The sequence below is a fragment of the Arachis hypogaea genome, chromosome 14, assembly GCF_003086295.3.
Source record: "Arachis hypogaea cultivar Tifrunner chromosome 14, arahy.Tifrunner.gnm2.J5K5, whole genome shotgun sequence".
Taxonomy (NCBI): domain Eukaryota; kingdom Viridiplantae; phylum Streptophyta; class Magnoliopsida; order Fabales; family Fabaceae; genus Arachis; species Arachis hypogaea.
This window is the reverse complement of record NC_092049.1, coordinates 37,975,065-37,988,976: the sequence shown is the minus strand read 5'-3', so window position 1 is coordinate 37,988,976 and position 13,912 is coordinate 37,975,065. Positions and strand designations below refer to the sequence as shown.

General features: G+C 33.1%; 1 protein-coding gene across 1 annotated transcript; it reads left to right on the top strand.

The window, feature by feature from the left end:
- Nucleotides 1–6,516: 6,516 nt before the first annotated feature.
- LOC112740368 (uncharacterized) lies at nucleotides 6,517–7,384 on the top strand. The gene has a single exon (XM_025789112.3). The coding sequence runs from the start codon at nucleotides 6,590–6,592 to the stop codon at nucleotides 6,995–6,997; it is 408 nt and encodes a 135-aa protein (XP_025644897.1). The 5' UTR covers nucleotides 6,517–6,589; the 3' UTR covers nucleotides 6,998–7,384.
- Nucleotides 7,385–13,912: the final 6,528 nt, after the last annotated feature.

Sequence of the window (13,912 nt, the reverse complement as noted above, 5' to 3'; positions counted from 1 at the left end):
TACATTAAATTGATAAAAAAAAAGACATAGTAGTATTTTCATACGTCAAAAGTTGAGAATAAATTAAAAAGACAGAGGAATGATTGAAAATATAGATTAGATAAGTAAACTAAAGAGAAGAAAAGATATAAGTGGATGTTATATGTGAAAGTAGTAACCGCTGTAAAACTGAATGAAATTAACAACTTTGATGAAGACAATGGAAGAAGACGAAGGCGAGAGTGTTGAAGAAAGGAGAATAACAGAACAACAAAAAAAATACAAAAAAATAAAAACTAAACTACTAAAAGGATAACATACTCAAAACAAAAGGATATAAATTAAAATTAATATAAAATTAAACAAAATATGAACATGATAAAGAATGTGAAGACATTGACAGAACAAACTATATAAACTAAAACTAACATAGAATTAAACAAAGCATGAAGATATTGATAGAACAAACGATATAAACTAAAACTAACATAGAATTAAACAAAGCATGAAGATGATGAAAAATGTGAAGATATTGATATTCATACCAGTTCATTTTTTTTTTTATTTATTAGCAATTTACAGACTGTCTTACATTTTTTAAAACTGTCATTTTAGTAGGAAGTTATTGGATTTTTCAAAACAAATTTTATGTCTATTTTGTCCTTATAATTTAGTTTCCAAAATAGTTTATTGTAGGATTAATATAGTCCAAAAAATTAGACACCAAAGTCAGTCAATTCTCTGTATTGACTCTATATATTGTTGTTAGACGTATAATATATATGAAAAATAATAAATTAAAACTTACATGGCTCATGAGATAGAAAGAGAAGAAAATAATCATAAAGATTAAAACAATAAAAAATGTATAACATAGTTCTTATCTTGTCACATTTAAATGTTATATATCAATCTAATAAATTGATAAAAACAAAAGGAGATACAGTAATGTTTTCATACGTCAAAAGTTGGGAATAAATTAAAAAAGCAGAGAAATGACTGAAAATATAGATTAAATAAGTAAACTAAAGAGAAGAAGAGATATAAGTGAATGTTATGCGTAAAAGTAGTAATTGAATAAAATTTGTAACTGTAGTGGATGAATGCAATGGAAGAGGATGGAGGCGAGAGTGTTGAAGGAAGGAGAAGAACCAAACAGCAAGAAAAATATAGAAAAGTAAAATTCAAACTGCAGTGGATGGAGGCAATAGAAGATGTGTTGTTATATTTATAGAAGTAACAGAACTGTTTTCATTTTAGTGTGAAGTTAATAGAAGTAACAAAACTGTTTTCATTTTAGTGGGTAGTTATTTGACTTTTTTTGTGGGTTAATGATTTTTAATTAAAAACAAAAATATATTTTTACTATTTTGTCCATAATTTTAGTTTGTAAAATAAATTATTTGAGGGCAAATAATGTCTACCAAAATTGGACACAAAACTCTGGTATTGCCTTTATATATTGGTATAGATTCACTCGCTCAATAATGTATAGTTAAAAATATATTTGTAACTGTCCATTATTAATAGTGTGCTAGAAATATATTTGTAACTACCCATTATCTGTAAACGAGATACATGCAAAATTATCTCATTTACCGTGTAAACGAGATAAGAGAGAGGTATTTATTTCGGTAAATATTTCAAATATTATTTATTTTAGTAATTATTACATTTATTTAATTTATAAAAATAAAAAATCCCAAAAGAATTAGAGAAAATGACAAATAGGTCCCTAACCTTTTTCTCTGCGGACATTTTTGTCCCTGACCATTGAAAAATACTTTTAAGTCCCTGACGTCATTAAAAGTTAGACGGATCAGTCCTTCCGTCCAAATGCCTCCGTCAGACCCAACGGAAAAGTCTGACGTAGCTCCCGTAATGCTTGTCACGTGTACGCATGGGTCACGCATACGCGTCGCCTGGCAGACTTCCCTCTCACACGCGCGTACGCGTCGCCATGAATTCAGCAAATTCTTATATTCTCCACTTTGCATGCTTTTTTTATTTTTTTAAGCCATTCTTGCCTTCAAAATTTTAAATCACTCAAATAAACATATCAAGGCATCGAATGGGAGAAAAGTAAATTAAATTTAGCAATTTAATAGCCTAGAAAGCATGTTTTCAATCATTAAGCACACTTGCTATCAAGCCATTCTTGCCTTCAAAACTTTAAATCACTCAAACAAACATATCAAGGCATCGAATGGGAGAAAAGTAAACTTTTGTAAATTTCTTCTAAGTGTGCTTAATGATTGAAAACATGCTTTCTAGGCTATTAAATTGCTAAATTTAATTTACTTTTATTCCATTCGAGGTCTTGATATATTTGTTTGAGTGATTTAAAGTTTTGAAGGCAAGAATGACTTGAAAGAAATGAAAAAAAATCATGCAAAATGGAGAATTCATGAATAAATAAGGATTTGCTGAATTCATGTCGATGCGTACGTGTGACACACGCGTACGTGTGAGAGGGAAGTCTGCCAGGCGACACGTACGCATGACCCACGCATACGTGTGACAAGCATTACCGGAGTCCCGTCAGACTTTTCCGTTGGGTCTGACGGAGGCATTTGGATGGAGGGACTGATCCATCCAACTTTTGAGGACGTCAGGGACTTAAAAGTATTTTTCAATGGTCAGGAACAAAAATGTCCGCGAAAAAAAAATTTAGGGACCTATTTGTCCTTTTCTCAAAGAAATAATGTAATAAATTATACAAATTTTTTTTGAGTGATTTTTGACTATTTGTTCAAAGAATAAAATATTCTTCTATACTTTAAATTTCAAAAATAAAAAAATCTTGAAAACTAGTAAGTTTTAATAATTTTGGGCAGTATTTAATTAGCACAAATACTAAATTATCTAGATAAATAATTTTTACTAATTTATGTGTGCAAATTCTAATAAATATAAGTATAAAATGTATTGACTAATTTGTGTAAACTCTGGTAAATATTACTACAAATTATGTATTTATTGTGTGTAAATTCCTATAAATATGAGTACAAATTATTACTTGACTAAGTACTAATCCAAAATGATAATATTTGTTGGCTATATAGCATTACTTATTAAAAAACTTCTAGGTGGTCTATATTCATTCAAAACTATAAGAAAAACGCTGAATACTGTCGGATTTACTTTTGGATTGAATTTGACAGTATAAATGGCGCTAGAAATTATTTACAGGAGGATTATTTTCTCCGATGCTAATTATTGGCGGATTTTTTGTTAGTTTTTTAATGAATTTGTCGAGACTAAGTTGCTAATTACCGTCAGATTATTCCGACAGTAACTTTGGCGCCATATTATGTGTTTTGGCGCTCAATTACCGTCGAATTTATTCACCGATAGTTTTTTTCACAATTAAGCCACAATTAGTAGTCAATTAAAATTCTTGTTAACATAATTAGGGCAAAAATTTAAAATTACCAGAAATCAACTAATGATTTTATTAAATATCAATTGTCCGAATATAATAAAATGTCACAAAAGTAGAATACAATGAAATAGACATAAAATAAATTAAATTTCTAAATCCTACAAATCTCGGTAATCATCTCGTCGTCGTCTTCCCCCTGCTGAGGCGGCAGAGTAGGTGCTGATGTCAGTGCCCTACCAGCAGCATGGCTGCCTCCAGCGTGCGTCTGCTCGTTGTACACCTTCAACTGCACAAAGTGCTTTAACAACATTAGTTAGTTGAAATAAAATATAGTTCAAATATAGTTAATTCAACAATATTGGGTTCTTACCACTACTTCTGAAACCATCGCTCTCTGGTCTCAGCAGAAATGTTCATGTAGCTTGGCCATGGGTGGTTGTGCATAGACTTAATCACCTTGAAGATCTCCTGTGTATATGCATTGTTGTTCGGTACAAACCTATCAAAAAAATACTTAAGATTAACAAACACATAAAAACATATAAACCTAAATTCGTATAAAAGATATTAAAATATTAATAACTAATGCCTGCATGCCATCAGGCCAAATCCGAATCCATATGACGGGCGGTAGTGAAGGGGCATCCTACTAGGACGCATTAGACGAATCACTCACAACGGGCTCTGTCGTTGAATTTATAAGGGGCGTAGCAGAAGGAAGCACATAATTCGGGTTCGGGACCATGATGAACTACTAGTCTGCTGGACCCGCCTGTGACATCATAGGGGTCGACGGGGTAGTCGAGGTAGAGGGCGATGACTGAGCAGTCCTTGGAGATTCGGTGAAAACCATCCCTCTACCACGACCATGAGACCCATTTGATCTACTTCTACTACCTGTCGTCATGTCTGCAAAGAAAATATATTATTAGCACTAATCAGCATATATACTACACAAATTCTTCAGCATTTATATTATTTCAAAAAAATTTTGACATAACGTCCCCTAAAATTGGACATATAACGGTTTTCACAAATCCAATTAACCTCAATCCACAACATTACTCAACAAAACTCAATTAAATTCACAACATATCCAGTAGAGTATACAATAATCAAATTAGAATATAATTCACAACATATCCAGTAGAGTATACAATAATCAAATTAGCATATAATAATCAAATCCTAAATTCTAAATTAACATATACCTAAATCCTAAGTTAACAATTAACTTAACCCTAAATCATAAATTAGCATATAACAGTCAAATCCTAAATCCTAAATTAACATATACCTAAATTCTAAATTAACTATTAACTTAACCTTAAATCATAAATTAACATATAATAATCAAATCCTAAATCCTAAATCTTAAATTAACATATAACTAAATCCTAAATTAACTTAAACAAAGAAAAAGAGTGATCATGGAACCTGAGAAGCGAACAGAGAAAGAAGAACTCAGGGGAGGGATATGTAGTGGCAGTGCTGGACGGCGACGGTAGCACACGAACACAGAGAGAGAGGGGGGAGGAGAGAGAGAGAGAGAGAGAGAGAGAGAGAGAGTCATGGCGATAAGAGGGGCCAGCGGCAGCGGGGCTGAAGAAGCGGTGGGGAGAGGAGAGGGTTAGAGAGAGACAGAGAAGAGAGGTTAGAGAGAGAGAGGAGAATTCGAAATGAAAAGGGAAAGGATTCACGCTTTTAATTTTAGGGCTTGTTACCATCAGATTTATCGACGGATAAATCCGACGGTAACGCATTGCGGTCACCAAAACGCAGCGTTCGACTAAAATGGGTTTGTCGGCGGATTTTTCTGCTGGTAAATCCCTACATTTCGCGCCTATTTTTCCGTTTTTCCTCCAACTATTACCGGCGAATTTGCTGTCAGAATCGAAGATCCTCCAATAACGATTTGACATGACGAATTTCACTTGAAAACTGTCCATAAATCCGTCGGTAAAGCCGACGCTAATGTGCGACGCTAATCCAACGGTAAATCTGACGAAACTCAACGTTTTTCTTGTAGTGCAAATAATTGGCCTAAGCGGTTCTTATTACTGAATTAGATAAATTACTTAAAAATTTAATTACTATGTCGGTCTCTATAGTTTCATCGAATTTTCAATTATGTCTCTATACTCTTTTTCTTTTTAATTAAGTCCTTATACCATATCAAATTTTGTAATTAAGTTCCTATCGTGACAAAAACGTTAAAATTAACATAATATTCTATTAAACTATACAGAATATTCAATCATGTGTTAGGCATATTTATTTTGTTTAGTGAAATATTCTATTAGTTTCAGCATTTTTGTCACGACAGAAATTTAATTGCAAAATTTGATATGGTATAAAAACTCAATTAAAAAAAATATAAAGATCTAATTAAAAATTCAATAAAATTATATAAACCAATTAAATAATTAAACCTTAAATAATTAGAGAATAATTACTTTTACAGTCGAGCCTATAAAAAACTATTTAAAAAAAATACAAAACCAAAAAAAAAAAAAAAAAAAGGAAAGAAGCAAGTAATGTGCGCAGAGAAAACAGTAGTAAGCCAAAGAGGGCAGAGTTTGTTTATCGATGCCCTTTAAATTTGAATATTATAATATTCCGGAGACAGCGGCTATTAATACTGGACAGTCCCACACCCTTACCAAGCTAACACAAACACAAAATAAATACAAATTATTAATAATTCATAAAAGCATGTAAAAACAAAAACAAAAACAATTCATCAGATGCCAAAATGCAAAAGGAAGAAAAGAGAAAAAAATACTGAGTAAGGGAGCCAGTTATGGAAATGCCTCAAGAGTTAAAAAAAAAAGGGTGCAAAATCCAAAGAAGAAAGGACTCAGAAAGAAAGTTAAATTTTAAGAATTATAAGAACCTTCCAGGAATCAAGGGTCAAGATCATGTGACTAGACCCATAAGACAAGGGACGAACCCAAAGTTTTAGGTTCTTTTCTCTCTCTCTCTCTTTCTCTCTATATCTCAAAACTCCTTTTTGACTACTAGTCTTTTTCTTCCTTTGTCTGAATTATCCAAATCCAAAACCCACTTGTGTTTTTTTCACACAAAGATCATATTTTTTTTGTGCACTTTGATGTGATTTCTTTCTGGGTGTTCTAAAGCTGCTACACTACCCCTTTTGTGACAACCACCAACAAAATCTACATACACCATTATTATTATTATTATTATTGTTATTATTTTGCAATGATAGTTTTCAGAGATAGAGAAAAAACAAGAAGGTTTTCATCTCCAAGCAGAGTTGCAATCTTCTTCTTTTGGGTCATCTTAGTTTTTTCTCTTGTAACTTTCTTTTTGTCTATTCACAATGAAAGCGCCGCCGCCGTCGCTGCTGTCCAAAACAGGAGCCGGAATAGAAGTAGAAGTAGAAGCAGACATTCAATAAAGCCTTCACCACCACCGTCGTTGCCGCCACAACTACAAGGATCTTTAAGAGATCATAGTTTCAGCAGGGTGTTGTTCCATGCACCATTATCATCGTTTACAACTACCGTCATGAAAACCAAAAATGGTTACTCACAACAACATAGTAGTGTTGTTTATGAGGATGACAAAAGAATAATTCACACAGGTCCAAATCCTCTTCACAACTAATTAATTGGAGCCGTAGATAGCCGAGTCAAATCAAATTCACGAAATAATTTTATCTATGAGAGAAGTTTGGAATGGCAACAAGGTCATCAATCAATTCCATATTAATGCATGGTAGTTAATTATTCAAGTTCATATATCAATGTAATTTAATATGTGTTATTATTTATCTTCATTTTTTTTTTTCATCTTAATACATTTTAGGATTTCAGAAGAATGAGAGCATAGCCTTAGCCTTTTTCAGTTGGAAGCAAAAGGGTACTATTATTGTAAAGAGTGAAGAGAGGGGAAAACTGAAGAGGCTAGTGTTAATGCTCTCGATTCTTTTTTTCTTTTTTCTGCCTCCTTCAGTTGTGAATTATTGCTTATTGGTAAGTCTTAATTTTATTCATCTACTCTTCTTCTTTTTGTTCTTGGCCACACAATAATATTTAATTTACTGTACGTGAATATTTTCTGATCAATTTGATGCATACACATAATACATACATGAACAGCTAGCTTGCTATAATAAATAAATAAGTACAAGCTAAGGTACATTTATATATAATTTTAACGCAAATTAAATTAAATACCATCTTGAATTGCACTGTCAATTATTTTATGATTATTTATTATTTTATAATTATTAAATCTAATCAGGTTGAATATTCATTGGGTTCAATAAGTTAAACTGCGTCTGTGCAAAAATTTAGAAATAATTTTATAATGAATAATTAATCTATATCAATATTGACTATGAAAACTTTTTATACGAACTCTTATATAAGTATTATACCTATTAGAAAAATTTCAAGTGTACCAAAAAATAGTGGTGTTCCAATTATTTTAATCGTTGATTTTAATTAATATATATTATATATATTTTTTATAATTCAAATTAATAGTTAAAACAACTAAAATACTGATATTTTCGATATACTTAAAACTCTTTTCTATATTATAATTAAATTTATATTTTTATATTTATATTGTTAGATATAAAATTCAAAAATAGAAGTTAATAATAATAATAATAATAAAACACCGATAATAATTTAATTTACAATAATCGCAGCTTCCTACTGCTGAGCAATTCTGCAACGTCATTGACTCAGTCACTGAGTGATCTATTTTGTGCGAAATTTCCAACATTATTCAAAGTATTTAAATCAAGGGGGGTTAGTTGATTAGAACTCTATAGAATATCCGGTGGTAATTAAACAAATTTGAACATCGCGCTGTGTAGCTAGGGGAAATCCGGGGGTTAATTTTGTTAAAACAAATGTTTATTCAAAAATATTATTTATAAAATAAATTATTAAAATTAGTCGTGCAATTTAATTTATTTTTATTAACATATATTTATATTTATAATTAATTTTTATTTTAAGATTTATTTTATAACATTAGAGAAAAGATTTGAATAATATTGGTAGTACTTATTTTGAAAACAATATTGTACACACGTAATAATAAAAGAATGACAAAAGAAAAATAAGTAAAAAAATTGAGCTCATTATTTTTCTCACACTAATAAGAAAATAAATGAGTTCAACAATTTTTTTAAGCTAAATTATTTATGTTCAAATTGGGTAAACTTTTTAAATAAAATTTTTTTAAAAAAATTTAAAATATAAGAACTTTTATTACTAACAACTTATTAATAAAAGTTATTTTGTATTTGAATTTTAGTTATAAAAATGTTTATTTTAAAATTGTAGCAGTTGGATAAATGACTCCAAAAATACAATTTTTTTTTACATAAGAGAATGGATACTAAAATAACGATAATAATAAATACATTTTTAATATTGAATATTGATTTTACATAACTTAATCACTAAGATTATACTTGATTAAGAAATTGATTCTTTATTTGTTCTCTTATTAGTTCTGTTTTTCTAGCGTTTTTAGCATTTGGTTTTTCATTAGAAATTAGTTCTTTTATTTCACTTTCACCCATAAGATCAAAATTTTCATGAAATTCTTTAAACAGTTAATTACTTGTGTCATTTTATTGAATAAAATTGTGTAAAGCCATACCAGCGCCAATGATTCTAACTTGTGTTTTCAAGGGATTGAATGACTGTGACGAGCTTCAAACTCACAAAGGTTGGGCATAGTGACAGACGCAAAAGGACCAACGGATCCTATTCCAGCATGAGTGAGAACCGACAGATGATTAGCCGGGCGGTGACAGCGCACCTGGACCATTTTCATTGAGAGGACGGATGGTAGCCATTGACAACGGTGATCCACCAACATACAGCTTGCCATAGGAGGAAACTTGTGTGCGTGAAGAAGATGACAGTAGGAAAGTAGAGATTCAGAAGACAAAGCATCTCCAAAACTCCAACATATTCTCCATTACTGCATAACAAGTATTTATTTCTTGCTCTTTTATTCTTCGTAATTCAACTTGATAATTATAATTGATATCCTGACTAAGAGTTACAAGATAACCATAGATTGCTTCAAGCCAACAATCTCTGTGGGATTCGACCCTTACTCACGTAAGGTATTACTTGGACGACCCAGTGCACTTGCTGGTTAGTGGTACGAGTTGTGAAAAGTGTGATTCACAATTTGTGCACCAAGTTTTTGGCGTTGTACAAGTGTATCACCATATGGTTATGTGGAGCTTCAAGACATTGATTCTGATAAGAAGTTCGTTGTTAATGGACAGAGAATCAAGCACTATCTTGAAGACAATGTTGAGCAAGAGTGCTCAAGGCTGAGGCTAGATTAAAAGCTCAGCAAGGTCCAGCTAAAGAAAATAAAGAAGCACTTGCTGGGAGGCAACCCAGCCATTAGCAAAACTTTTTCTGTTATTTTATTTTATTTTATTCTTCATTTTATTTATTTTTAAAATATATGAGCTTAATATTAACAAGGTAAAGAATCAATTGCATAAGTCCACAGGGTTACAGAAGAATTCAGAGCACAAAACAGGAAAAAGGAGCTCACTGGCAAGAAAACGCCACTAAGAGGCACAATTGGGCGTTAAACGCCCAAAAGGAGCATCTACTGGGCGTTTAACGCCAGTAAAGATAGCCATCTGGGCGTTAAACGCCAGAAAGAAGTAGCTTCTGGGAGTTTAACGCCAGATTTACAGCATTCTTGGCGTTCAAAAAAACGCCCAGTGACAAAGGGGTTTCTGGCGTTTAACGCCAGCTAGAAGCAACAGCTGGGCGTTAAACGCCCAAAACAAGCACCAACTGGGCGTTAAACGCCCAAAACATGCAGCAGTTGGGCGTTTAACGCCAGGATTGTGAGGAGTAGGCAATTTCGTTTTCAATTCAAATTTTTTCCTTTTTTATGTTTCAATTCATGATTTCTTGCACAAACATGTTACAAATCCTAATTTTTCAAATCCTTTTTCAAAAGATATCAAATGTATCTTAATTCTTAAACCCTTTTTCTTAATCCTCTTCAAATTATTTTCAAATCCTCTTCAAAACAAATCTATCTCTTTTCCTTCTAAAATCTTTTCAACTCATCAATATCTTTTTCAAATTTTCACATCATCTTTTTCAAAATCCAGATTTATCTTTTTCAAATATCTTTCATATCTTTTCAATTTTAAATCACATCTTTTCCTATCATACTTATCTTTTCCAAATCACTTTTTCTATCATATCTTTTTCAAATAATTTTCGAAACCCACCCCCTTCCCTTTAAATATTGGTTCGGCCTCTCCCCCACTCCTCCACAAGTTGCGCTTGGCTCTCCCTATTTCCCTTTCCTTTCCTTTCTTTTGCTTGAGGACAAGCAAACCTCTAAGTTTGGTGTGTTTATCCGTGATCACTAAACCAATACCCACTGAGATCATGGCTCCTAAGGGAAAACAAACCGACTCCAGAGGCAAGAAAGAGAATATTACAAAACCACTTTGGAATCAAGGGAAGTTCATAACCAAAGAACATTCAAACCATTTTTACAAAATAATGAGTTTAAGGTCAGTGATCCCGGAAGTTAAATTCGATCTGAAAGAAGATGAATATCCGGAGATCTAAGAGCAAATCCGAAACAGGAGCTGGGAAGTCCTAGCTAATACTGAAACAAAGGTGGGAAGAAACATGGTTCATAAATTCTACGCTAATCTGTGGCAGATGGACAGGCAGAGAATAGCTGGAACTACATTTTATGACTATAGAACTCTGGTCAGAGGGAAGATTGTTCACACCCACCCTGACAAAATAAGGGAGATCTTCAAGCTGCCTCAACTGCAAGATGACCCAGATTCCTTCAATAGGAGAATGATGAGATCAAACCTGAGCTTGGACAAAATTCTAGAGGACATATGCCTCCCTGGAGCTAAATGGACAACCAACACAAAGGGTGTCCCAAACCAACTCAAAAGAGGAGATCTCAAACCAGTCGCCAGAGGCTGGCTGGACTTCATTGGGCGCTCTATACTGCCCACTAGCAACCGCTCTGAAGTCACCATCAGAAGAGCAGTGATGATTCATTGCATTATGCTGGAAAAAGAAGTGGAAGTTCATCAGCTGATTGCTTGTGAGCTTTACAAAATTGCAAACAAGAACTCCAAAGATGCCAAATTGGCCTATCCAAGCTTAGTTTCTCTGTTATGTAAAGATGCTGGGATAAAGATGGGAGTAGATAAGTATATCTCAGTTGAGCAACCAATCACCAAAAAGTCTATGGAAGGACAACAAGTGCAGGACGAACCCATCAAGAGAAAAGCAGAGGAGTTCCTCCCGAAAATCCCTCAAATTGAATACTGGGAGTGCCTAGAAGCATCTGTCACCAAGTTGCAAGAAGCTGTGGATCAACTGAAGGAAGAACAGCAAAATCAAAATAGCATGCTCTGCAAATTGCTTAGAGAACAAGAAGAGCAAGGGCGTGAACTGAAGGAATTAAAGCGTCAGAAACTATCTCTTGAAGGGCCAAGCACTCCACAGACTAAAGAGGCATCCACCTCCCAAATTCAAGATTGTTGAGTTCTAATCTTAGCCTTAACTCTGTGATAATTGTTCTTATTTGAGTTTTACCTTAGAAGTTATATATGAGTAGTAGTAATTTGTATCTATATTTTGATTTTATCTCCAATTAAGCTATAATTTATTTTTCTCATCATCATTAAATATGAATAAAATAGCAGATTTTCTTTAGAATAATGAGGCAATATTTTTCGAGTTTTTAATAAGAAAAATTCTAATTATTTACATGTGGTGGCAATGCTTTTTGTCTTCTGAATGAATGCTTGAACAGTGCATATGTCTTCTGAGTTTGATGTTTATGAATGTTAAATATGTTGGATCTTGAAAGAATGATGAAAAAGGAGAAATGTTATTTGATAATCTGAAAAATCATAAAAAAATTATTCTTGAAGCAAGAAAAAGCAGTGAATACAAAAGCTTGCAGAAAAAAATGGCGAAAATAAAAGAAAAAGAAAAAGAAAAAGAGAAAGCAAGTAGAAAAAGCCAATAGCCCTTAAAACCAAAAGGCAAGGGTAATAAAAAGGATCCAAGGCTTTGAGCATCAGTGGATAGGAGGGCCTAAAGGAATCAAATCATGGCCTAAGCGGCTAAACCAAGCTGTCCCTAACCATGTGCTTGTGGCGTGAAGGTGTCAAGTGAAAACTTGAGACTGAGCGGTTAAATTCAAGGTCCAAAGCAAAAAGAAGAGTGTGCTTAAGAACCCTGGACACCTCTAACTGGGGACTTTAGCAAAGCTGAGTTACAATCTGAAAAGGTTCACCCAATTATGTGTCTGTGGCATTTATATATCCGGTGGTAATACTGGAAAACAAAGTGCTTAGGGCCACGGCCAAGACTCATAAAGTAGCTGTGTTCAAGAATCAATATACTGAACTAGGAGAATCAATAACACTATCTGAATTCTAAGTTCCTATAGATGCCAATCATTCTGAGCTTCAATGGATAAAGTGAGATGCCAAAACTGTTCGGAAGTAAAAAGCTACTAGTCCCGCTTATCTAATTAGAATCTGAGCTTCACTCAAAAAACTCTGAGATATTATTTCTTCTTGACTTATTTGTATTCTATTTTATTTGTCTAGTTGCTTGGGAACAAGCAACAGTTTAAGTATGGTGTTGTGATGAGCGGATATTTTATACGCTTTTTGGGGTTAATTTCATGTAGTTTTTAGTATGTTTTAGTTAGTTTTTAGTATATTTTCATTAGTTTCTAGGAAAATTTCATATTTCTAGACTTTACTATGAGTTTGTGTATTTTTCTGTAATTTCAGGTATTTTCTGGCTGAAATTGAGGGAGCTGAGCAAAAATCTGATTCAGGCTGAAAAAGGACTGCTGATGCTGTTGGATTCTAACCTCTCTGCACTCGGAATGGATTTTCTGGAGCTACAGAAGTTCAATTGGCGCGCTCCCAATTGCATTGGAAAGTAGACATCCAGTACTTTCCAGCAATATATAATAGTTCATACTTTGCTCAAGGATAGATGACCTAAACTGGCATTCAACGCCAGTTCCATGTTGCAGTCTGGCGTTAAACGCCAGAAACAGGTTACAAGTTGGAGTTAAACGCCCAAAACAGGTTACAACCTGGCGTTTAACTCCAGAAACAGCCTAAACACGTGTAAAGCTTAAGTCTCAGCCCCAGCACACACCAAGTGGGCCCCAGAAGTGGATTTCTGCACTATCTATCATAGTTTACTCATTCTCTGCAAACCTAGATTACTAGCTTACTCTTTAAACAACTTTTAGAGGATTATTTTGTATCTCATGACATTTTAGATATGAACTTTGTACTCCTTGACGGCATGAGTCTCTAAACTCCATTGTTGGGGGTGAAGAGCTCTGCTGTGTCTCGATGAATTAATACAATTACTTCTGTTTTCCATTCAAACACGCTTGTTTCTATCTAAGATATTTATTTGCACTTTAATATGATGAATGTGATGATCCGTGACACTCATCACCATTCTCAACCTA

What these genes read in the sequence shown, in the direction of transcription:
- LOC112740368 (XM_025789112.3), top strand. Translation starts at nt 6,590, where the DNA reads ATGATAGTTTTCAGAGATAGAGAAAAAACAAGAAGGTTTTCATCTCCA.